This window comes from Pantherophis guttatus, chromosome 1 (genome assembly GCF_059756535.1).
Source record: "Pantherophis guttatus breed Tessera chromosome 1, ASM5975653v1, whole genome shotgun sequence".
NCBI classification, from domain to species: domain Eukaryota; kingdom Metazoa; phylum Chordata; class Lepidosauria; order Squamata; family Colubridae; genus Pantherophis; species Pantherophis guttatus.
This window is the reverse complement of record NC_142063.1, coordinates 105,065,815-105,092,157: the sequence shown is the minus strand read 5'-3', so window position 1 is coordinate 105,092,157 and position 26,343 is coordinate 105,065,815. Positions and strand designations below refer to the sequence as shown.

General features: G+C 39.0%; 2 protein-coding genes across 9 annotated transcripts in view; one reads left to right on the top strand and one right to left on the bottom strand.

The window, feature by feature from the left end:
- LSP1 (lymphocyte specific protein 1) overlaps positions 1-26,343 on the top strand; it is a 112,862-nt gene that overhangs the window by 77,715 nt on the left and 8,804 nt on the right. For all 7 annotated transcript variants that reach the window (XM_034416875.3, XM_034416876.3, XM_034416878.3 and 4 more), the window contains 7 exons: positions 7,199-7,514; positions 9,172-9,285; positions 10,281-10,324; positions 11,189-11,270; positions 12,111-12,248; positions 12,474-12,554; positions 14,379-14,497. In XM_034416875.3, the coding sequence (XP_034272766.2) occupies positions 7,199-7,514; positions 9,172-9,285; positions 10,281-10,324; positions 11,189-11,270; positions 12,111-12,248; positions 12,474-12,554; positions 14,379-14,474 (871 nt within the window). In that variant the 3' untranslated portion in view covers positions 14,475-14,497. The remainder of the gene's footprint in view (positions 1-7,198; positions 7,515-9,171; positions 9,286-10,280; positions 10,325-11,188; positions 11,271-12,110; positions 12,249-12,473; positions 12,555-14,378; positions 14,498-26,343) is intronic.
- Positions 18,226-26,343, bottom strand: part of PRR33 (proline rich 33) — a 30,743-nt gene continuing 22,625 nt past the window's right edge. Inside the window, exons 1-2 of one of the 2 annotated variants that reach the window (XM_087880149.1) lie at positions 22,009-22,097; positions 18,226-20,067 (exon numbers count right to left, since the gene is read on the bottom strand). In XM_087880149.1, the coding sequence (XP_087736275.1) occupies positions 18,496-20,058 (1,563 nt within the window). In that variant the 5' untranslated portion in view covers positions 20,059-20,067; positions 22,009-22,097 and the 3' untranslated portion in view covers positions 18,226-18,495. Of the gene's footprint in view, positions 20,068-22,008; positions 22,098-26,343 lie in introns of those variants that run through there. The other variant, XM_034416873.3, reaches the window with a different exon arrangement.

Here is a 26,343-nt window from a genome sequence, read left to right as displayed (position 1 = left end):
CCTCAACATCCTTTTTTCTCCGTGTTGCAGGCACTTGCTTTTATTTTTAGATTTCCTTTCAATATCTTCAACTTTACTTCAGTGAAACTGTGCAAGCAATCATTTTTAGAGAGGTTGGCCCATTTGCCCTAACCTAAGAATGCCACACACACAACAGCATGCTGAGAAAAAGGAGGAGGAAAGATTCAGGAAGCAATTATTTGAAGCAGCTGTTTCAGCTGTTTGGATAAGGGCGAGGAGAGAATTAAAAGAAGCTGCTTGCTTCTGCTCAGGAAGACAGAGCAGAAACAGATACAGTTTTTAAGTTTGAAGGTAGGTTTCCCCTTGAAGAAATTCCTTTAATGAAATAAAGCAATGACTCTAAAATTAAAATTCCTGTGGAGAATTGGAGAATAATGTTGGGCAAACAGTATCCCATTCCACCCCGCCCCAGTATTTGTGAGTGCGATTATGTCCTTTTTCATTACCAAAAAAAAATCAAACTTATTAAGCTATGTTACACAGCAAAATATTTCCATGAATTTTGAAACTAATAAACATTCTTAAAAATAAAGATGATAGACTTCAGTCCTTTGCTTGGTTTGGATGTGGGTTTATGTACCCTACACTTTAGAAATTGGAATGTGCTTTTCACTACCTTTGGCAAATGAAATCAGCTTTTGAAATTGTATTGCTGAATGAAAATAGATTTAAAGAAATGATTTGGAATCAACTTAATAGAAGTTCTTTTCACAGAGTAAGTGTGATATAGTGGTTAAGGCACCAAGCTAGAAACTTGGAGACTGTGAGTTCAAAGCCAGCTGGTTGAACTTGAGCTATTCACATGCTCTCAGCCAGAGGAAGCAAGCAATGGCAAATCATTTCTGAAAAGTTTGCCAAGAAAACTGCAGGGACCTGTATAGGCAGTCACCAGGGGTCAATGCTAACTCAAAGGCACCAAAGGGGTGTGGGGATATTTTAATGTCAATGACTCAAAACAGACCAGGTGTCTCATAAATATAGTGTCATGTCTTTTTTCTCAGTAAAATTCTTTTTTGCTGAAGAGATTTGTGACTTGATATAATAGTTGTCTTCAGAATACGCTTTGAAGGTTGTAAATGTTTTTTTATTATTATTATTAATCCGGTCCATAATTCATGTGGGTTTTGCTTTTGGTCTAGGTGGAAGATAGTCAAAACAGCACATCTAAGATATAACTAGCATTCAATAGAATAATTTGGCAGGTGCATTTGTTTTGCATGTTCTCTTGTAGTAATATGCTGCTCTTCAAAATAGTTCAAAGGAACTATATAAATATAGTATAACATTTTGTACTGCCTACACATGCATGCCCAGATGTTTCTGGTAAGGATATTGTGGGTCAGATGCAGGTTAAGTCAACTTCAATTTAGTTTTTACATGCAAAAGTAATTATTTTAGCAAGCTCCAAGTAATAGGACTTAGGTTTAGGAAATGGAAATGGGAAATGATTTGAGGGACAAATTATGTGATGTTTGACATTTTCCTTGATAAATTATAGCACTATTCCACGAGGCTCACTTTACCTCTAGATGTCTTAAATGAGCTTGAACTCTTCTCTTACAAAGTAGAAAACTGGTAGTGAATTTTCTACTGTAATAAACAGCTTATACCTTCTGTGACCTTGAAAATCGTAAAATAGGATTTGGAATGCATTGTGAAGGCCACATGTGTATTAGCTGAACCTATTCTGGTTCATAAACTTCTAATTATTTTAAATACATTAGTACAGACTTAGAGGAGAAATGAAGCTTGTGTGACTTTCAAGTATAGACTTTCAGAACTGCAGTACTTTGGAGTGGAACCAGTAAGCTTGCTATTAATTTTTGGCTGATGCGGAGCTAATTGCTATAAAGTGGTACAGAACTACTGTGTAAAAATGTCTTTGAATAAGGCTATTTTAGTTACTCAAATAATATTGTAAACCAGGTTTGTATTAAATGCTAGGTTTATGTCGTAAATCTGAAATATTTTGGAGTAGCAATTATAACTTTCTTACCTATTGAAGAGGGCAATTCTGCTTGTTTTAAAATAGTACAATTTTCTTATTAATGCATGAATGTAGATTTACTTTGGAAGACAAATGTGGAGTTTTGCTCCAAGCTAGCAAGGGGTAAGGTGGGGCATTAAATTATGTTTATGTTTTTAGACTTAAATTCTTAAGAGTTCTTAAGTCAGATCCCATTTGTAGTCAGGTGTCTTTTCCTTTCCTAGTGGTTTGCATAGAATGGGCTTTTAGAGGGAGCTTTCATTCTAAACAGTAACATGGAATGTGGCCTTTCTCCAGTGAAGTACGATCCAAACGCCACGTAACAGTTTGGTTTCATTGAGTGGGTATTGATTTATTCTTCAGAAAGTCTAGAATGTGACTGGATGATTCTAATGATAATTGGAAGCAAGCTTGAGATTCCCAGCAGTAAATTTCTGCTCATGCTGATTTCCATCTCCTTTCAACCAGGTTGCCTGTTTTTCTTCCTTTGGCTGAAGGCTCCACTCCGCCTTTGAGCAATATATTATTATTATTATTATTATTATTATTATTATTATTATTATTATTATTATTATTATTATTATTATTTAATCTTTAGTGAGATTCACAGCCTTTGAGGCTGGTTAATAGCTCAGCAGCTCGAGTCCTAACCAAGGACCTAGGAACTGTTAAGGTATCGTTGGAGGATGTAAGCTGTTCCGAGTAAGGTGGTTTTTTGTAGAGTCAAAATGTTCAAGTCCGGTAAATTTAGGATTTCTAAATAGCAGGGTAGCCCTTTGGGTATTGCCCCAAGGGCTCCAATTACAATTGGGACAACACACAATTTCTTTTTCCACAGTCGCTCAACTTCATTTGCAAGTCCCGGTACTTTGTGATTTTTTCTTGCTGCTAATCTTTAATCTGTGCATCACCAGGTATTGCAATGTCAATGAACCACACTTTTCTCTTTTCAACTATTGTTATGTCAGGTGTGTTGTGGACCAAGTGCCTGTCAGTCTGAATCCTGAAGTCCCACAAGATCTTGAGTTTCTCATTCTCTAAAACTTTCTCAACCTGATGTTCCCAGTGGTTTTTGCTGTACTCAAATCCAAACTTCTGGCACACTTTACAGTGAATGATGTTAGAAACACGGTCATGGCGTTGTAGGCAGTAGTGGGATTCTGCCGGTTCTGCCCTTTGCCCTGCCCCTCCACACCACTGGGCGAGGGGTGGGTGAGCAAGCAATTTAACAAACGGTTCAGTGTTCTTTTATAATTTTATTGGCCTCGTAGCTGCCGCGGGGCTTCAAAGGGCCGCCCTACAGCTAATCAATGTTAAAAGAAAACAAATGAGTAGACCGATGCCTGCAAAAATAAATTGGTAGACCCAGTGGTGGGATTCTACTTCGGTAGAACCGGTTGTTAAGTAGTTAAGTAGTTAAGCCAGTGGTTGCCAAAGTGGGTGGTACCTCCCCCTGGGGGGCGGTGGAATGCCTTAGGGGGCGGTTAGAAGCAAGGGGGGCGGCAGGGGGGGCTAAGTGGCAAGGAGGGTGGCCCCCACCCTTTGGCCTGTGCCTCGCAGCACTTACCTCCTTGCAAGCAAACAGCAAGAAAAAACAGCCCCTTCAGCTTCAGCATCGGTTAATTAGCACAAGTTGATTAGATCGGCCTCCCAACTCTCAGCTGATTTGCTCTCAGCTGTTTTGCGCAGGCTCTTTTGCAAGCTCTTGTTTTGCAAGTTCTTTGCTTGCTGCAAAGAGTGCTCGAGCAGATTTGTTTTCCCCTAGCTATGCTGAAAAAGCGAAACTGAAAGTAAAGCAGGGTCTTTGCTGCAATGTGACAAAATGAGGCAGAGAGAGATTACTTTTTCATTTTTCCCCACCAAAAAAGGTAGGTGCAAAACTGCAAACAATGGGAAATTTAGGGCAAAAAAGGAAAGTTCAAGATTTTAAAACACAAAAGAAAAAAAGCTCTATTTAACTAGGGAATTGTAATAATTGAGATACTATTAATTGTATATTGTGTTGAAAGCAGAAATGGTTAAGTTGTGGTTTGGAAGAATATATGGGGGAAATTATTTGGTTTATTATTATTGGTAAATATAATTAATTGATTTGTAAGAAATTGGATTGCATGGAAATAATTGGAATATTCATGTTCATATTGATTAATATACAAAAAAGGTAGTTATATAACTAATTGATTTATATTAAAATGTTGAATTTGTATTAAACAACTATAATATTACATAATTAACCAATGTGAGGATGAATATAAAAATAGATGACAATGGGAAGGGGTATAATATAGAATAGAAGGGAAAAATTGAATTTGATTAAGATTAGAGATGAGGATGATATTGGTTTTTTACAAAAATAGATGAGGAATAAATATGGCAAAAAGGAAATATAGAAATTGTAAATTTAATTGAAATGACTAAACACTGTTTAAATTTGTGAACCGGCCAAATACTCTGTTCAAAGAAAATACATTGTATGTTTGTATGTGTGTTTCTAATTATTGCTATCTATTCATATTTGTTCTCTTTTATTCTTTAAAGTTTAACAATTCATTATCTTAATATCTTTATATTTGTTTGGGGTTGGCTTTCTTCCCTTTCATCTTTTTTATTGTACAGCAATCTTTCTCCTCAAACCTACCACCTCTCTTTTCTTTCCTTCTTACTTTCTCTTCCCCCTTCTTCTTCTCCTCCCTACTTTCTCTTCCTTTCTCCTTCTCCTCCTCTCTTCCTCCCTCTCTTACCCTCCCTCCTACTCTAATTTCCCTTCCCTTCCTTCATCCCTCTCTATTGCTGTATCCTTTTATGCATATGGACTACTCAGAGGGCTGAAAAAGTTACTTTTGACTGGTCCTCGCAGTTTTGACCAGTCCTTGAACTTACGACTGTCCTCACATTTTATATTTTTGCCCTATCTTGTCACCATGGTGAAGAGAAACAGTTGTGAAATGAGTGACACGGTTGTTAAGAATGCTACAATGGGCATAAATGATGACCAGTCATAAGTGCGAAGACCGGTCAAAAGTGCGAGGACCTGTCAGAAATCACTTTTTTCAGCCCTCTGGGTAGTCCTTTTGTGCATATGGACTACTCTGAGGGCTATTTTTGACTGGTCCTCACACTTTTGACCAGTCTTCGAACTTACAACTGTCCTCACATTTTACATTTATACCCTATCTTGTCCCCATGGTGAAGAGAAGCAGTTGTGAAATGAGTGACACGGTTGTTAAGAATGCCGCAACGGGCATAAATGTGAGGATGGTCATAAGTGCGAGGACTGGTCAAAAGTGCGAGGACCAGTCAGAAATGACTTTTTTCAGCCCTCTGAGTAGTCCCTATGCAGATAGCCACGCCCACCCGGTCACATGACCAGCTAGCCACGCCCACCCGGTCACATGACCAGCTAGCCACGCCCACCCGGTCACGTGACCAGCTAGCCACGCCCACCCGGTCACATGACCACCAAGCCACACCCCCAACTAAGCCACACCCACAGAACCAGTTGTTAAAAAAATTGAATCCCACCACTGGTTGTAGGTAGTCAGTTTGTGAAATTTTGCTACACCCACTAATCAGGTGGTTGACTGTCTCATCTTTCTCATTGCAGAGGCGGTATTTGCTGTTGGTGGTAACATGTTTAATTTTTGCCTTCATGAAATTTGTGGCTAGGGCTCGTTCTTGAGCTGCCAAAATAAAGCTTTCTGTTTCTTTTTTCAGTACTCCTGATCTTAACCAGTTCCAAGTTAGTTTCTGGTCAGCTTTGCCTTCAATACTTTTCAAGTATTGGCCATGCAGAGCTTTGCTTTTCCAATTTTCAGCTCGCTGCTCAATTAATTCTTTCTTATATTCTGCTTTTGTTTTAGTTGTCTTTAAAAGGCCTCCTTTATTTACTTCCTTAATCATTGGTTCTTCACTTTTCTGGATGTAATCATTCAAGCTGCGTTTTTCTTCTTCCACAGTCTGCTTTACTTGTTATTAATAATATATTATTATTATTATTATTATTATTATTATTATTATTATTATTATTATTATTTAATCTTTAGTGAGATTCACAGCCTTTGAGGCTGGTTAATAGCTCAGCAGCTCGAGTCCTAACCAAGGACCTAGGAACTGTTAAGGTATCGTCGGAGGATGTAAGCTGTTCCGAGTAAAGTGGTTTTTTGTAGAGTCAAAATGTTCAAGTCCGGCAAATTTAGAATTTCTAAATAGCGGGATAGCCCTTTGGGTATTGCCCCAAGGGCTCCAATTACAATTGGGACAACACACAATTTCTTTTTCCACAGTCGCTCAACTTCAATTTGCAAGTCCCGGTACTTTGTGATTTTTTCTTGCTGTTGTTGTTGTTGTTGTTGTTGTTGTTGTTGTTGTTGTTGTTGTTGTTATTATTAATCTGTCAACAAGTTCAAGGAAACAAGTAACAGTATAGACATAGACATGGACACATGAAAAAAATTGGCACAAATAAAAGGATATAAATAGGCAAAACATAGCCATAAACACATAGAATGATTACATATAAATGGGGACAGTAGGACAGGGACGGTAGGCACGCTAGTGCGCTTATGCACGCCCCCTTATATGCTTCAGGCCACTCTCCCCCAAAGCACTGGGCTGGAATTGGCTCAAAAGCAAAGTGATAATAATCATGATAATCAACATTAATTATAATTATAATTATAATGAATAGGTTCCAGTCATGTTTTAATGTTTCTTTTTTTATCATATTAAACATTATAATTTACTGTGCCCTTTTTAGAGGGCACAGTAAAGCCAGTAAATGTAAATTCCCCATTGGAAGAAATATATAACATAAATATTTTTGTGCAATGAAGAAAGACATTTGGATAGTCTCATTTGGATGTCCAGATGATTATGTTATACCTGGGAACTAGAGTCTATTACCTTCAGGATGCCAGTGCTCCACATCAATATTTCCAAAATTCTTTTTCACTATGCATGAATAATTGCCTTGGCTCGAAGGGGAATATTATAATATTTAGTCTTCACAGATATCTATCACTTCACCAAGCAATTGCTCTCTTTAAAATCAAACTGGCAGGAATTATTATCTTTTAAATTAGTAGAGTAAGCTTGTTTGTGACTTTAAAAATATTAAAAATTGCATTTCTTTCTTAAAAAGTCACTTGTCTTTTCTTCTCTTATTTTTTTTCCCCACTTGCCAATTCTCAGTCCTAGGTCACCAAGGGGCTCCTACGAAGAAGAAGAAGTAGAAGACAACAATCTGAAGGAAGCAGAAGTAATGCTGGAGCAAGTCAATCTGGACCAGGAGTCTCCCACCTTCATCCACTTTGAAACCGGACCATCCAATTTCCTCAAGTTTGTTTCTACTTCGACTTCGGAAGATCAGCCTGAAGCAGAGCTGGAGCAGCAGCAACAGCTTAGAGAAACCTTGGAGCTTGGAGAAGAGAATCAGCATGCTGAGGACAAGCTCCAAGAGAATGTTATAGAAGAGAATATGCCTGAGGAAGAGGAAGAAAAACAAGAGGTCAGGAAAAAAAAAAGAATTATTTTTTTCCTCCTACTACTTTGTATCTGAGAGGCCATAAAATGAAAGATGCATTTCTAATAAGGCATCTTTCAAGTATCCTTAATACTTTTTTCCAAATTGAAATTGTCCACTTAAATAGGAGAAATGAAGAAACATAATTTTAGCTGAAGATGGCCATTCTCTTATGCCTGAGAATGAAGGGGTTAAAATGAAAAGAGAACAGGTGGACAATACAGTAAATGGTCAAAAGAAGGCTATGAGAAAGCCGAACTCTAAATACATGCATAGCTTTGCATTCTACTGCTATTAAATAGTGAAAATTATAAAATTATAAGAGCGGGATGAAGATTACTAATCCTTGTCAGAAAGAAGAATAAAACAGGGATAAGATTCATAATTTTGGCCCAATTGTCAGTCTGGTTATTAAGCAAGGACTACCTGTAGTGCAAACCCAGCCATTGTAACTTACAAATAATTGAATATGGCTCAGCACAAAATGACCTGAGTGACACATATATCCAAGTATTTTATCTTGATAAAACTCAGTTTTTTTTTTAAAGAAACCAAGTTTTGATAGGAGAGACTATTTATTTAGAGAAATGGTATAGAATGGAAAATGTATCTGGCTCTGCAATCTACATGTGAAAAATGGTGGTTGTGGATTTAGATTGTGTTGGTAGGAACATGGCTTTCTTAAAAGTGTACTGAAGAAATATAACAAAAAAGTAATACAACAGCTTTAAATTAAAATATTGATTAAAATGAATTAAAAACTATGGGCTATTGATATAACACTCATTCCTATAGCTTATTATTAAATGTAGCAACACAGGACTTCATCTTCTTAGTGTTAGAATATTTTCTAAAGTCATTTAAAAAATGATGAATAATATAACTCTTGAAGTTGCTCTTCAACATCAAGAGTTTTTCCCCACCTACATATGTATGTATTTGTTGAACTCTTGCTTTGATAAAGCCAAAGTCCTTCATAAAATTTGATAAAAGAAGTGCTTTGAACACTGCACAAAGGCAACAAACTTCTCTGCTGTTACTTAGAAAAGTTTCCCTTCACAAGGTTCTGTGCTAGCTGGAAAAAATGTGGCTGAGCTGTTTTAAATGTGTTTATGGCACAGAGTTTGTGCTTATGCACATTCCAAACCATTTTTCTGATGCTTAGCCCTACTAGAAATAGCTAAACATTGAAGCCCTTAGTGTAGTAGAATCAGAGGTCCTGTCTCCCACCTCCACCCCAAATCTTCAAACCCTGCATGTAGGTTGCTGCCATAGATACTTTAGATTTTGTTTTCCAAAAAAGCAACTTGACTAGAAAACCTGCAAGACACTCTCCAGCTTCATACAAGATCAGATAATAGTCTAAACTGGCTTTTCTAAAACCCAGGATTTTTTAATTAAGTCAAAAGTGGCTGCGACTACAAGAAAGAATGAGCTATAAACCATGTATATACAAAGCCACAGACTCGTTTCACATTTGTCAGGCCAAGTCAAACTTAACTACATGCTGATTTCCTGTGACATACTGTATGCTGAGGTGGGTTCTCCTTAGCACGTTGTTGCTTTGTTGTGTTGACTGAGAAGAGAGGGATTGATTGCATTTGAGCAAATGCTCCCCTTCTATGCATTCCCATCCCTTCAGGACAAGAAAAGAAGGCGACATGAGCAAGAAGAGGTCCCAGAAAAACGACAGAGGACCCCAAGTACTTCCAGTCAGGAAGACGAGTGTCAAACTCCTTTAAGCCCAACATTAAAGGTATATGTTGAGTTGCGTAGGAAGGCATGGGAAATGCTGACTAACAGATCAGTTTATAACTACAAGCCCAAAGCCTTGTAGAAGTGATCAAAGTAGAGGAACACCCAAAAAGTTTTCTACTAGCTTCCAGTCAAGGTCAACAAGGTTTGTTGTTTGAGGGCTTTTTGAATAGTGTGCTAGGCCCTTCTTCAGGGAGTTTCAAGAGTTTCAAGGGATGGAATAAGTACTTTAAGCATATCTACTGTGTTTCTCCAAAAACACGACCCACCCCAATAATAAGCCCAACCCAAATTTTTTGGAGGTGGGCCTAATATTACACCTACCCCAAAAATAAGCCCAGAGGGATGGGCGTGGCCAGCACAAGTGGTTGCATGGGTGTCGGGGTGGGTGGGAGGCAACTGTCCAGCTTCAACTGCACCCCGCTTGCTCCTTGGGGCAGCCCGCTGGCCCCTTTGGGGCAGCACAAATACCGCTTTTGCCCTTTTCTTTCTGGGGCCAGCGCTTCTGCTTGTTGGGCTGCTTCCCCGAAGCCGGCAGCTCAGTGGCCAGCTGCTTTGCTTTTTCCCTCTTTTTGAGAGGCTCACAGGAGGCTTTTTGGTGAACTGGGGGAAAATGGGGAGGGGGATTTTCCTGGCTGTCATCCTTCCCTCCATCTGTGTTGAGCTTGAAGGTTTGGAGTGGAAGCGATGGTGCGTCCACAGCACATCCAGCTCACTGAGTCTGGCCTGCTGCACCTCAAAAAAAGTAAGACCCCCTCAAAAATAAGCCCAAGTGCTTATTTTCAAGTCTAAAAGAAAATAAGACTCAGTCTTATTTTCTGAGAAACACAGTATGTTTTCCTCTCAAATTCCCTAAATGTCTGACAGCATAAGAAAGGGAGCAAAATCTTGGCCGTACTCATTTTTCTTTTTGGAAAGGAAGTTGGCACCAACCAGCATTTTGTATCTTTCCTCAAGACCACTGTCCAAATGAAGCCTGTTGTTTCTGTTTTTTAGATCACTGACAGGACTGAATCTTTCAACCGATCTGTGCAGAAAAGGTAACTTCTGATGAAATAATAACTCTTCCAAGCTGTGTGACCTTTAAGTTGGATACTGGTAGCTGTCGCTCTAAGTAATTTTATTTGTACACTGTTTTTCTGGATACAATCTTCCCAAGTAACTAAAGACAGAGGTAAAATCTGTTATAACAACATGAGGCCCAGTTCAGCAGTATACGTTAAATAAAATGAAATGAAAATAAGAAACTTTTAAAATGCCACTTCAAATGCCAAATATAGGGTACAAGCATGTGGATAACATTTAGAAGAAAGCTCAGGAGTTATGATGCCACCTATTGAAAGAGCTTTGCTGTGAGCTCTGCAAATAATTCAAGATGGATGCTTTGTTCATGATCATTGTGTGTCTGAAAGATCACTTTTTAATGTGTTGAGCTGAAGAAAATATTTCCTCTTAAGGCAATTTCTCCATCTCTCCAGTATTCTATTATGCATTCTTTCTAGGCAGTCAGAATTTATCAAGCAAGTTAAAATATTCATTGAATTTACAGAACCCTAATCAGGGTTCAGGGTTCAGTTAACAAATCAGTCTGAATTGTTACTGCCACTTGTTCTTCTTGTGTATGTTTATACTAAGCTGCTGTTTGCTTAACTAAAGGCTACTAAATAAACTCCATTTGATACAGATACAGATAACCATGAATCATGATTTACAAATCATCTTGGCTGGGTCCCTATACAAAAACTAAGCCATAAATAAGTCAGCCTCATTGCCATTCAGTGTGCTATGTGATCTATGCAAATTGTGGAAATCACCAATAATAATTCTGACTAAACAATGGTGATTAGGCTCTGAAATGTTGGGTCTGTGGTAAGCATCGTTTCTACCATCTTCTCTCCTTCCAGTAACAGTATGAAGAAGACCCAAGCACCACTTCCAGTTTCCAAGATTGATGATAAACTTGAGCAATACACTCAAGCCATTGAGGTGAGTTTAAACTCAGTGAGTTTGACAAGCTTTTCAAAGAAGTACTTTTGGGATCGTCCTAAGAAATGTGTTACAGCAAGCCCATTCAAAAGCCTAATTCCATTGATTGTCACTCATTGGCAAGTTAACTGAGCACTACTGTCACCCATGCAAGATTTTACCTTTGGATGTGTCTCTGCAGATGTCCTCCTTTTCATGGCAGCCAAAAAGTAGAGTTGTATTAAAAATTTTTTGTTTGGCAATTAATTCCCAATGGGGTTAAAATCCACCTTCTTCTGGTACTCTAACCCTTGCTTATGGATGCTGAACCTGGCTGATGGTATTCTCCTTTGTCTTATTTGATGTAATTGATTTATGACTATGAAATGAAGGCAATGTGTGTGCCACAGGTGTTTTGAGCTTTCTTGCACTGTTTTCCTTTGCATGGCCATTGATAGATTAGAGCCATGGTGGTGCGGAGGTTAGAATGTAGTATTGCAGGTTACTCTGCCCAGAGTTCAATCCTGACTAGCTCAAGGTTGACTCAGCCTTCCATCATTCCGAGATCGGTAAAATGGGGACCCAGATTGTTGGGGGGTTAATGTGCTGACATTGTAAACTACCCAGAGAGGGATGTAAAGCACCATGGGATGGTATATAAGTCTAAGCACTATTGCTATTATATTGGCACAAAGGCTGTCAGGAGGGGACATTTTCTGATCAGTTGATGAATTGGATAGCTACCACAATGCTGATTCTGCCCAATGGGTGCATCAACTCAATGGTGCATACAGATGTTTGACTATAAGAGAGAGATGGTTTTAAACTAGAAAGCCAGTTCACCCTTATATTATTTTGCAGATCTCCAGCAAAACTCCGAAGCCAGCGCGCCAACCTTCCATTGACCTTCCTACCAATAGCGCTGCAGTGGCCAGCACAAAAAGCCTCTGGGAGACTGGGGAAGTGGCTCAGTCATCTACAAAATCAACACCCTGCAAGGTAACTACTACTACTACTACTTTTTTAAAAAGAAAATGTGGTCAAATCCCTACTATTGGAAATAAACAATTTCTTCTACAGATATTGATCTTGTGATGAAAATGATGTCAGGGTATAAATGTCACCAACCAAATGGTACCAATATGGACTCTAGATTTGACCTGAGTTGCAAAACATAAAGACTTTTTTCACAGAGGGCGCTTCTCACGTCTGTTTTCTTCCTAGGACATTGTGGCTGGAGATATTGTGAACATAAGAAGCCTTTGGGAGCAAAAGGAGAACCCCCAAACAGATACAAATTCTAAGGTGAGGATAGCTTCTTCCTTTGGGAGAAATGCAATGATGAAGCTTAATTTTTCTGTATAAGTGGCCAAGCATGTTAGGCCTGGTGGGACATTGCTGGAAGAGGACCAAGAAGTGATGCAAAATGAAACAACACAGCAGCTTCATTTTACTTTTCCTAATGTAGCTTTGAAAAGATGCTTCGCGTAAAGCACTGTCAAATTAAAGCACCCTTCAAGGACTTCTATAGCCATCCTGTGACTATTAAAAGGAAGATTTTTTTCCCATTATTGTGGCTGTATGCAGTTGGCTCTTCCTCAGCTCATTGAATGCAAGCTCTTCTGTTCATGGTATTAAAGGAAAATTGTTCCACCAAATCAAGTGAAATATGTATTTAATTCAGTGTTTTATTTTGCTAGAAGCATAGTAGCTGCCCGAGGAAACCCACAACCAGGTCAGGAGTGTGATAGCATCTTCCTTGCGCTTCCCAACAAATGACGTATAGAGGCACATTGCCTCTACCTATGGAGTTAAAAACAAATGTAAACATTGATTAATCCTGGGTCACATATTCCTGCCCAGTTCCTCCGCGCAAATCAGAATTCTATGTTCTTCATTGTCATCATCTTTTTGGTTGATGTGAATGTCTCCAATCAAAAAGGGGATGGAAAGGAGTTGAACACAGGGAAGGAAAATTTGCAAGTAAACTAGTTCTGAGGTAGTTGTGAAAATATGTTCTTAATTTTCTATGAAAATGGATTGGATATATTTTTAAATTCCATGTTAATGGCCAACCCCGGAAGGTTGTGTCTTTTTCAGCCCAACATCTCAAAGGGTTGTTGTTATGGGAAAATAGGAGGAGGGAAAGAGTTTCAGGCATGTTTGCTGCTCGTTACTTGTAAAAATAATATAGGCAGGATACAAATTAATAATTTAAAAATAAAAAATAAAGTTATGAATTTCTCCCTTATATGCAACATATCACACAGTAAAGCAGATCCAGGAATTTGGAATATGGTTTTGAGGAAAAGAGTCAAGAGATTGAAAACAATGGATGATTTAAATAGATATAAAGAAAAACCTCTGATGCTTTGTAAAGTATTAACACAAATATTTAAGGAGTGAAGAGTGGATGGGAAACAGAAGGGGGGAGAGAGAAGGAGTCACCAAAATTCCCCTTATGTTCTCTTTTCCATTTTGTATTTTCTATCTTTATTCTTGATCCTGTTCTCATTTTATTTATTGCATTTTTTGGGGGAGGGGGAAGGGAAATGTATGCAACTGCATATCTTACATAAATAATTCTGAATGCCTAACAACCAGTTCACAAGGAAAACAATGCAATATAAAAAATAAGTATCATTTAAAGCAGCGTCCCCAACCTTTTTGGCCCCATGGACTGATGATGGCTGCGGGTGGGGGGAGAGGATGGCTTCCCACCCTTGGCTCCCACTTTCAGGGCTTGGTTCCCTATGGGCTGCAGACTGGTACCCATTTGTGGACCGGGAATTGGGGATCTCTGATTTAAAGTGTAGGAGCATCTGGAATAACAATTCAGCAGACTTGCTTGTTAACTTTTAAGCTATCTTTCTGCAGAGGTTTGAGGTGATTTTGGTTTTTGACATAGAGGTTCAGGTTTTCCTGGTATCGAATAATGAACTGTAATTTAAACTTCTAGGCCAAAGAAAAAATGAACAAAAGCACAGTGCATCAAATCAGCCCATATTTGATGGCTAATGGTCAAACTGAGTTTTCTTTCAAAGCACTTAAAAAACTGGGGCGGGGGGGAGAATAGTAAGGATTTGGGTTTTAACCACTGAAATTACAATTTTTCATCCTCATTTTTAGGTCAAGATTCCTGGCAAGAAATATAAGTATGTGGCAACTGGACATGGACAGTACAAAAGAGTGCCAATAGAAGATGATGGGGTGACGGAAAAATAGCTGTGTTGGTGCCAAACTCACAGGTAAAGGCTGATGTACTAAATAGCATTTGCAAGTTCTTTTTGCACATATAAAGTCAGTAATATTCACCAAGTGCTGACTGGCTTTGCTATCAGACTTCTACATGCAGAAGCAGAAAGTGCTCCTTTATAAAGTGACTTTTTGTCATGTTATTAAGATAATGGACAATTCAAACTTGGTCCTTTATTGGTACAGTCACATTTTAAGCTCAAAGGATTGGATTTTGAGTATTTAAGGAATGATTTAGGTGGTGTATTTTAAGGGATGTATGGGGGAGGCATGCCTTTACTTAGAGTAACATTTCTCAACTCTCTACTAGCAATGAGAATCCATTTTTTTCATAGAAACACTTTATTCAATCTACATATTCAATGTTTATAAAAATTGTTCTCGAGTCAGGATTTCATATGAACTGCCTTTAAAACATGTGGGTCTATAGCTGTGAAAAGAATTCTTTCAATGTTGGTGTAACGACAACCATCCTAGCACTTACTTATGATAAGTTCAGAAAAAGCTTAGAGCATCTTTTGCTTCCATCACATCACTGTTCCTTTTCTTACCGTATATCTATTTCTCTTAGGAACCAAACATTTCTATTTCCTCATTGCTCAACATACCTTCCTTGTCTTATATTATCATCTCAAAACATGGCACTTACTCTACTAGACATTTGAAACCTTAGTGTGGTTCATGTATCCTTTCTTTACTTATACTTCTCTCTCAACCCAACTAATTTTAGCTAAAAAAACATATTTGAAGATGTCTGAAACTGAACTTGGCTTTTATAACTATTTAAAAGAATAAGGCAGTTTAATCAGTCCAGGACATCTTTGTCTTCTACTATATTGCCCTTAAAGTTAGGACAGAAGATTTTAACATTACTTTGCTTTACTTGCCTGACCTTTATGCAATACAGCATGGGATACCCTTAGATTCTTACCTATACACAAACTTTAAGACACTGTTAATATAAATAATGAGTAGAACACACCAATTAAAAGTGAACGCAAACATATCAGTTGACTCAGTTTGGCAAGTGGTTGGTAGGAAACCAGTTTTCCTGCCTGCTGCAAAATTCAACATTTAGATTCTTAGCGCTGAGGTACTGCTAAAGATATGTAGGAAAGTGGCTAGGAAGTTCTGGTGTTCCATATATTCGCACTAAAGGAGACTGTGCTCCATATCTTACATGCCCATTTGAGATTTCTTGAAGCAAGAGGCAGCTGACACAAAAATCTGTTTTCCAATGATCTGATAAAAAGCTATGATCTACTACTGCAGTGTTTCTCAACCTTGGAAGCTTGAAGATGGGTGGACTTCAACTCCCAGAATCCCCCAGCCAGCGCTGCTGGCTGGGGGATTCTGGGAGTTGAAGTCCACCCATCTTCAAGCTACCAAGGTTGAGAAACACTGTACTACTGCATGTCATATGATGAAAGTGTAAATACTGGAATAGCCAAACAGAACTCAGGGATTCCCTTCTATCCTTTCTGTGATGGCATTTTTGGAATAGTATATTTGCTGTCATTCTTCTGGCAATTCTTCTGAAAAAAAACAACAACCCAGATCATGAGGTGATAGTAGTCCTCTGTTCTATGATATAAAACAGGGGACTTGCCAAACAACTATAATAGCCTAAAATCTGCTATCCACATCACACTTTTCAAAGCATCAATGCTGGAGTAAAAACTGGGCATACAACTATATACAATGAAACTCAACTCATATTAATACTCTTTCTAGCTCAGGGGTCACCAACCTTTTGGACCTCAGGGACCACTAAATTCATAATTTTACATAGTTGTGCAATATAAAAAATGCAAATAATTTTTCTGCGGACCACCAAAATTTTCTCGCAGACCACCAGTGGTCCGCAGACCACACTGGTTGGTGACCGCTGTTCTAGCCAAACTGAACATGAAGGATGTGTACCTTTTTCACAGCTTGGAAGGATTGAGTGGCATTCCTCCTTATTCACTCTACTTATCCACAACACTGTGGAATGGGATGGTTGAGCATTCATTGGGGTGGTTAAACAAGCAGACATAAAGAGATAATTGTACAGTCTCTCAGGCAGATGCTATTTTAACCAGCTCCCATTTCTCACTTCAAGCCATCCATTCTCAATTTGTGATTGTGTAGAGAAACAGAAATGTGAGATTAGCTGATGATACATGGAGAAAACAATAGCTGGAACATCTTTATGCTGGTGTTAGAAATCACTGTGAAGCATATGCATACACAACTTGGCTCTATGAGGGGATCGTGTCAAGGATTCCTAAATTCACCTTGAGTCTAGTTTGATAGTCAAGACCTTATCTGGATTTTGGCAGGTAGGGTTTTCCCTAAATCTTCCCAATTTTGCTGCTGATAGCAGATAGTCATGTTTTGCAACTACCAATGGGAAAAAGATAGTGAAATGGCCGAAGATCTATGCCATTAATCCCCAAACTGCCAAGTGGGGATATAAAATACTAAGTCCATGGCTATTGCTCTCCTACATCAGTAGCCATTGGCTACTTCCTGTTTTACAGTTAGTTAGCATTGGGGATATTAAAATGCCAATTTAGCAATAGCATGTTTGTAATATCTTTCCATGAAACAATGATATGAATGTTTGACTCTTCTGCGTTCTTACAGTATCTCAGTGGAAAACATTCTAGATGGCTTAGCATAAAAGCATTACTCTTTTATGAATCCATGGCTAGTGATGGTGGTGATAATGATAACAGTCCTTTTCAGCTTCCCTCCATGAGTTAGGAAAAAAATTTTTTGTCAATTTTCTGGAGCTGATTGCTCAAGTATTGGCAATTGCTTGACATCATTTAAAAGCTAGGTTCAGTGGGGTAAATTGATATTTGCACAGGATTTTCACTGTTTTTGATATGTAAAAGTGGTCTGCAAGCTGCTTCCTAGGGGAAAATAGCCTTGACATGGTTTTGCAAATGGTTTAAATTGATTTCATTGCAGTTAAGAGAAGCACAGAATTGTCCAGATTCCACAACTTGGGTTTCTGTTGAGGTGGGCCCATGAAAAAAATATTATCCTGTCTCTTGTGCAATCAATACTGCTTGCCCTTTTTCTTAATTCAGTGTTTATTTTGTGATGCTGCAAATGGTCTGGCTACCAGAGCACCTTAAGGAAAACATCTTTGTTAAAGGGCCTATTCATCTGGCATAGGCTCTGCTCTAGGAAGGTGCATCTATGAGATACTAAAGAGCAGGGTTCTTTTGATGGAGAAACTGAAATTTTGTCTCTACAGAGGCCTGCAAGACAACTTTCTATGCTCATATGACCTAAGCCAAATAGTTTAATCTTTTCAATGTCGTATTTTTAGGATCTGAAGCCATCTTGAACCTTGTTCTTGTATAACTGTTGATTTCAAACTGCAATTTTGTGTGCCTTGTTAGTATTACAATTTAGATTTAGGCGGTGTATGAGAAACATTCATTTTTCCTGCCAGAAACATGAAAGTAGCTTGTGAAAACAACCATTGCTCCTACTATAATCCCAGTCATCTTGTCCTCTAACCAAAAGGCCTAAACCTCTGGACAGCATTTGACCTCAAAGGGGGATGGGGAGAGAGAACATGTCTGAACATGTGTGTACCATGATATGGGATGATTGTTTGGCTTTATTCAAAATGCTTTTGACTGAATATGGAAGAAAAGCCAAGAACTTTGGCATTATTTTAGAATAAAACGTAGGCTTGGTGGAGCAAGCCAATACATTTCTTTCCCATCCTATATTTATTTGCTTTAACTTCTTTCTTCTATATAGGCTGTTATTCTGAAAAAAAAAAACCACAAGACTCTCTCTCTCTCAAGCCCCATGTTAAAACTGAGTAAAACAGGCGTATTCATTTTTTGGTATTATAGACAGTAACCCTGCATGAAGGATTTTATTTTATTTCCCCCCCCTCCTCTCAAGTGCTGTTTTAGTAAAATCTGGATTTATTTCATATTCTCTCAGCCCACTGATCATCTTCTCAAGGAATCATCTATTCTTCTCTTTCCTTCATCTGCCACCCAGATGCCATCCTATTAAAACCCGTCTGCGTTTCTTCAGGGGGTTGGCGTTGGATACGACGCACATCAAACAGAGTAGTGATCTTTGTCATGGGTTTGGAAGCCAGCTCTTTAAGTTTCCGGGCATCAAAGCGTGGCCTGTGGAGAAGCAGGGGTAAACGTCGCCGGAATGAAAACATCCCCTCTTTTCTTATTTCCTTTTCTTCCTCAGCTTGTGGCCTTTTTTCCTTGCTGATGGTCATCTGGTACAAGATGGCATCCCACATCTTGATGGCTTTTGACTTGGTTCCTTTTTTCTCCTGACTTGGATCCGCTTCCGAGATTTCAGTTATTGCCTTTTCTCTCCCTTCCTCTGGTTCAGATTCTGAGACAGGGAACTGAGGAACATCAGGTTCCACTACCAAGTGTTTTTTCAGACGAGACCAGCCACTAAGTTTGCTTTTGGGGGGCACTGTTGGCTTTGATTTGGGGGATGAGCTGGCAGGACTTTGGGAGACAGATAGTGATGGTGGTGATACAGCCTGCTGGTTTATCTTTTCTGGCAAGAGCTCCTTCATACTGACAGTGGACGGTGCAGGAAGGATTGTTTCTGGCCCCATATACTGTGATGTGTTGGAGCCTGACTGTCTCTGGACTTCAGTGTGTGGTTCAGGGCTTTTGCTGTTTCTTGGGGTTAGAGGCCTGTCCAGCTGATGAGTTGGGGATGTAACCACGGTATACTGCCTAGGGATATGGAGTATTTCAGCTTTCATTTTCCTGGCGGGTGGTTCAGGGGGTGCAGAAACATCTAACTTGGGTGTAAGTGACCTGGGATGCTGTACAAAAGATGTGCCATATGTCTGGCTTGATAGTGAGGCTGCATAGTTGGTTTGCAAATGAACGCGACTTGAATATTCCTCTGGCTGCCCTATTAGTGGAGACTTAACCCTTGGTGCTTGCACACTATGAAAAGAGGAATGCGTTTCAGCCACATGAGTGACCATGACTGGAGTCTCCACTTGAGGAGTGTAGGAAATGGGATGTTCATGAGAAACAAAGGCAGGGGACAAGCGAGTAGGGGGACCTGAAGGGAACTCTGTGGATTGCCTTGGTGACTCGGGAGTTGTCGGTCTGTAATGCGGAGATATGGCAGGTGAGACTGTTAGTTTAAGATGCTCTGAAAGACTCCTCTGTTCTGTAACTGTGAACGTGAAGGGTCTTGCTTTAGGAAAAGGAGAAGGAACATGATGGATGATGGGCTTGACTGAAAAACGAGGTGGAAGTTTGATAGTGAGGCGGACTTCAGTTTCTGTTGGCTTGAGTGGGGAAGTGCGTTCATTGTGCTCCAAGTCTGGACTAGCTTCACTTACAGGAGACAGATTAGACCGGAATGATGTGGTTGATTGTGCTGATAAGGTGGCCTTCTTCTTTGCTGCTTTTTTCAGAAGCTTCTGTAGCCTAAGGTTGTCAGTTCCAGGTTTTGGTAGAATAGGTGGAGGTGGAGCCTGCGATTGGAGAGTGATAGGTTCATAGGGTGGCGTCACCGTTATCAGCATTTTGACCCCCTAAATCAAAACAGAAAAATGCATTTTTTTACAAGTTACTTATTTCAGGTTTCTAGCCTCCAAAACATATAGGGTTATTGATATGAACATTTTGTTCAGGAAAGATTAAATCCATTAACGAGATACCTGTAAGAAATGAACCAGGATAGCAACCAAAGGTTTCCAGGCCAGGCAGCACCATTATATCAGCATTCAGCAGATGACTTCCATTCTCAAGGCAGTGAATGGCCCAATTTTTATTGAAAATTTAAATTTTGGAACCCAGATACTTATTTTTGTGTGCATATATACCTTCTATTTTGTCTTCAGCAAGAAAACGTATTTAGCCATGTTGTTTCTGCTGTAAGCAAGGTTCTTAAACGCAGGATTGCGTGTCTGCAGAGTTGAAATGTATTGCTGCATTTGGCATGAAGCCTGAAATTAACCGTTTTCAAATAATTTAAAGATAAAAATGCTTTAAAATGCTAAAACCTCTTTAGGAGACATCAAATTGATATAAATCAGAAAAATGTGGGGATTGGGCTATGATGTCTCTTTATCACATTGGAAACCCCCCATTTCATACAACTTCACAAAAATTAGTCATAGTATCTCAGAGCTGATGCTTTTCAGTGCCTGGCTGAACCTGCCACCCCTAAGCTCCTTGATCAGTGGTCTTAACCATCAAATGTAGATTGAAAATACTAAATGAACAATGACAAGTTTTTATTATTCTGATTGAGCTGCCTTCCAATATGCGAATCATGCTCAAACGTTCTGAGATAGAAAGAAGAATCTATCTCAGGATGAATGGCTGTCCATCATAAAAAAAGGGAAGTCTTTATGTGTACGATTCTAGCTTTCCACAAAAACAGTATAAGTACTCCATCTTCTTTGGAATCTGAAATGCATAGAGCCAGTGCAAGCAGCCTTCTCTTGTTCACATATCCTCAAGCAATAAAGGAGATTGGAAAAAAGCTGGTGGCAACGGGGTCACACAATTTATAAGACATGCCTGACTAGGTGGATCAGTGGCTATGACACTGAGCTTGTTGATCAGAAAGGTCGGCAGTTCAGTGATTCGAATCCCTAGTACAGATCTCCTGCGTAAACAGGGGGTTGGACTAGATGACCTCTAAACAGTGGTGGATTTCAAATTTTTTTTACTACCGGTTCTGTGAGTGTGGTTTGGTGGGTGTGGCAGGGGAAGGATACTGTAAAATCTCCATTCCCACCACACTCCGGGGAAGGATACTGCAAAATCCCCATTTCCTCCTAATCAGCTGGGACCTGAGAGACAGAGAATAGATGGGGGCGGTAGTCAGAATTTTTTACTACCAGTTCTCCGAACTACTCAAAATTTCCGCTACTGGTTCTCCAGAACTGATCAGAACCTGCTGAAACCACCTCTGCCTCTAAGGTCCCTTCCAACTCTGTTACTGTTACTGAGATGATGTTATAGGAGTGATTGATTCCATGGCTGCAATCATTAGTTCAAAGTGTTAGGGTTGTTAAATCACTAACTGAGATAAACTCATATCATATGAGTTTATACCAATATGTTTTATTATCTCTGTGATCTTCAGACTTTCTTACCTATTTGCCCCAATGCTAGACTTGTACTTGGCTGGCAGCAAAGCCCTTGAGAGAGGAAGGAAATAGGCAAGTTCTCCTCACTTCTGAATCTTTAAAGTCCTATCTGTATGCTCCTTCCCCCACCCTCATCAATGTGTTTCAGAAGGCAAGCCAGCAACAATATGCAAAGCTTAGATTTGATTGTATTTGAGACATGATATTCGTTCTTGGAAACAAGTTTTTCTCTTTGCATGCTGACAGCCCCACTTCTGCTACAATATCAACCAAGGGTCAGCAAACTGTGAAATGTGAAACATGAGAGCCAAGAAGCTCATGCACGAATTGAATTTTAGCTCCTGGCAAGAAATAGTATTGAATTTCACTTGCAAAAGTTCATGAAGTCTGTCCTTCGTGCTTCTCCTTGGTGATCTGATCACAACTGATTTCAGCTGCTATGGTTTGCAAGCCAAAACCCATGGCTCAACTGATAGCTGGTCCTTTGGGAAGGAGCTGAGCATCTACAGGAATGGAAAAGTCCCGTGTTTAGTGCATATCCACACTTCTCATGTGCAGAACAAACATTGCCAACTGGCTCAAAGAGCATTTGCTTAAGTTGCAAGCCTAACTTTAAGCACAAACGCATTACCCTTCTGGATAGATGAATTTTTGATCTGAGTAAAGAGGCCCAGAGTATACCTTTTGCAGGGTTGCTGTAATTTCCAAATCTCATTTTTATATGCAATACATTGGCTTGGAAGTGATTAGAAACACAATTCCGGAATCCAATCCACATAGCAAACAATCCATGGGAGGATAGCTCCCGGTCTTCCCAGTAAATTTGAAGATGTGACTACAGATGCCAAAAAGATTGCTAAAAATTGCAGCTGCTCATGGATAGCTTACCATACACAGCAGCTGCCAAATACAGCCACCATTTAGATGTAATCTGTGGGATGTAGGCTGCAGACTGCTTCTATCGCTTTCAAAGAGTAATTTGCATATTTCCCTCTTATTTGGATCAGTGTGTGGGTCCTCTTAGTGAAAGAAAACAGCCTTGAATCAGCTTGTAAGAAAAGAATGATCCCTTTTCCCAATCACACATTAAATAATGAATTTAGGAAACAAAATCCCCTGTGCTTCTTGTAACTAGCTTCTTGAGTATTGGTTGCATCCACACATTATGCTTAAGTTATAATGTAATTTTATTCCATTTTAACTTTGTGGGATATATGAACTGAGCCACCTTCTTTGGAAATGAAGAGAATAGGGAAAAGGAAAGGATATAACCCTAAATAAGTGGCAGGCAGGCAGGCGAATTAGTGAATTCTGTATTGTGCTTAATAAGCGTTGTGTACAAAATCATGGCCAGGAGATGGGACTACATATAAATAGAATTATATTTAAAGATGCTTCTTAGATGAAAACCTCAACTAAGTATACAACATATACAACAAATCATTAAAACCTGGTGTTATACACAGTAACACATAACAATTAAAGAACAGGATAAATAGATAGATAGATAGTTGATAGATAGATGATAGATAGATAGATGATAGATATAGATAGATGATATAGATGATAGATAGATGATAGATAGATGATAGATAGATAGATGATATAATGATATAATGATAGATAGATGATAGATATAGATAGATGATAGATAGATGATAGATGATAGATATAGATAGATGATATAGATAGATGATAAATAGATGATAGATATAGATAGATGATATAGATGATATGATAGATGATAGATAGATGATAGATATAGATAGATGATATAGATAGATGATAGATAGATAGATGATAGATGATAGATGATAGATATAGATAGATGATATAGATAGATGATAGATAGATAGTAAAACCCTATGAATGGAATGAGACAACTCACCACGGCCAACTCGCCATGGGATAAGTCACTGTGGGAGAATTCAACAATTCAATTTATTTAAAATAATTTAAAAATTATTTTAATTTTTCTCATTCACATTTCATTTTATCCCTCCCCTGGCATACTTTCTTTAATTATTTCACTTATTTCTTTAATATTAATGTAACTCTTGTGTTACACAGTGAGTCGTCGCCTGGCAAGTTATCCTAGAACACCCCCCTCCCTTAATTCAGTTAAAGCCAAGATGATAAGATTCACTTGTATAGTGTAGTTGAAGTTGAAGCCAATTGAGCTTTGTTAGACTTCTGCTAATGCAGAGGTCTTCAAACTTGACAGCTTTAAGACTTCTGGACTTCAACTCCCAGAATTCTCCAGCCAGCCATGCAGTTGAAGTCCAGAAGTCTTAAAGCTGTCAAGTTTGAGGACCCCTGTCCTAATGGAATGCAGAATACTTCCGAGAATATCTTTTTCTCAATTGCTTTGAGAAATAAGTATATAATACAAATGACTTTGACAGATAGGCACAGAATTGGCATTATGGTATGTTAACCTTAAATGAAGGATAGGAGTAACTTGGAATAGATAAAGGTGAGTTTTAAATTAAGCTGAGCTCGGAATGTGTAAAGATTTAAAGAGTTTAAAGGCCAATATCAGTTTTTTAAAATTGGACTTGAAAATGCAGAATATAACACAGCAGAGACTGACTACTTGACATTTGTCCATACTTTAAGCAGCCACATTTTGTATCTACAAGGTAATCTGAAAACAATCTGTCTTTAAAGACAAAGCACATAGACTATATTAAAGCAATATGAATATAAACAAACGACCTGCCATTTCCAGATACTATCGCAATTGACACAACAACCTAAGCTGATAAAAATGTTTCCGGTGACTACTACTATTAAAGGTCTTCTGAGATAAAGACTATTTCTGAAGTCCTAGTGAAGTATTTGACTGAATGTAGGAACACAATTGTACATACAGGCCCATTTTAACTGCCTAAATATTGGTATATTCAGAGCTCCAGTTGTATTCGCTTGAATCTAAAAACAGCCTTTAGAATTGCTGTGAATTCTATTTAGCTCCCTGAAAGGAATGTTGACAGAATTGAAAAAGTGCAATGTTGCCCACATATTGATCACACCTCTGCATTAATATTGAGAAGATTTCATTTTCAATAAATTTTATTTTGCTTTTTTGTTTTAAACCACTCGGTAGGTAAAGTCACTCGGTTTTGCTTAAAGTTGGGATTTCAGCTTTGCAGGTCCTATGAAGCTGACTAGGCCATGGTTTCATATTGATATACACGGGAGGAATTTGAGACTGTTGATCTTGAGGAAATGCGTACTTGGCATAGTTGCTTTAACTATCCATATTTTAGATTTTTTTCTCTTCCGCGTTAAATCCTCAAAGGAGGGGCCAGGTGAGTGAATTCATGCAGTGATTTTTTAAGAGGGTGGTGGTGGTACCACAAGCTTTGACAGAGGTGCTGTGTGCTTTCTCCTTAAGAAACATTTTTGGAACCAATCAATTTGGACAATTTTCACCTTGCCTACAAATTTTCCTTTCTAGATTCAGGCCAGGATACAGTACCAGGAGCATGGGTGAAATCCAGCAGGTTCTGACAGGTTCTGGAGAACTGGTAGCGGAAATTTTGAGTAGTTCAGAGAACTGGGAAATGCCACCTCTGGCTGACCCCAGAGTGGGGTAGGAATGGAGATTTTGCAATAGCCTTCCCCCAGGAGTGGGGAGGGAATAGAGATTTTTCCACTCCTTCCCCTGGAGTGGGGCGGGAATGGAGATTTTGCAGTATCCTTCCCCTGCCATGCCCACCAAGCCACACCATGCCCACTAAGCCACGCCCACAGAACCAGTAGTAAAAAAAAATTGGATTTCACCACTGACCAGGAGTCTTTATGCACTTATGGATAAGCTCCGGTGGGTGTGAGATTGTGGAAGTACACCCATCCTGGTTCGCGTTGATTCTCAATGGCCTTCAATGCCACTGATCACAGTTCCTTTCTGGATTGGCCCGGAGGGTTGGGACAGGAAGGCATAGTGTTATGTTGATTTTTCTTTCTCCGGGTGGGAGGGGAGGGGGGCATTCTAGTTGGTGTTGAGTGCTTCTTTCTAGCATGCCTCAGGGCTCTACGCTCCCTGCTTCTTTTTGGCATCTAAATAAAATCACTGAGGGAGGTCATTCATCTACATGGAATGTATGCTATATGTGAGCATGGCACAGCCTGACAATTAGGGACTCTCAACTCTCATTTGAAGGACAAATGGCAACTTTGGCCAGAAGGGCCTTTGGACAACTTTATCTAGTGTGCCAATTCTACTCATTCCTAATCTGGAAGGTCCTGCTTGCAGTCACTCATATTCTAGTCATCTCCTGGCAGGCCTTCGGGAAAGCAGTAAAAACTTCACTTTTTCAGCATGCCTTGAGGCCAGGATAATTGGAACGTCTTTCTGGATGGGTTATGAATGTGATTTACTGGTCACTATGAACTCCTTGGATTTTAATTATTTGTCTTGTTTATCATAAGAGTTGAAATGCTGCAGCTGAGCAATCATATACATTCTTAAATAAAATTAAATGAATTTGGCAACTTTGGTAGACATTTGGCAACTTTGAAATCATTCCTGAATTAGCTATGGAGGAAAGAACTTGTCACTTTGGGCCAATCATTTTCTTTCAGCTCCCCTTACCTCCCACTTATTTATTTATTTATTTTCAGATTTCTATACCGCCCTTCTCCTTTCGGACTCAGGGCGGTGAACAGCCAAGATAAAAACATTTATACACAAAAGTTAAA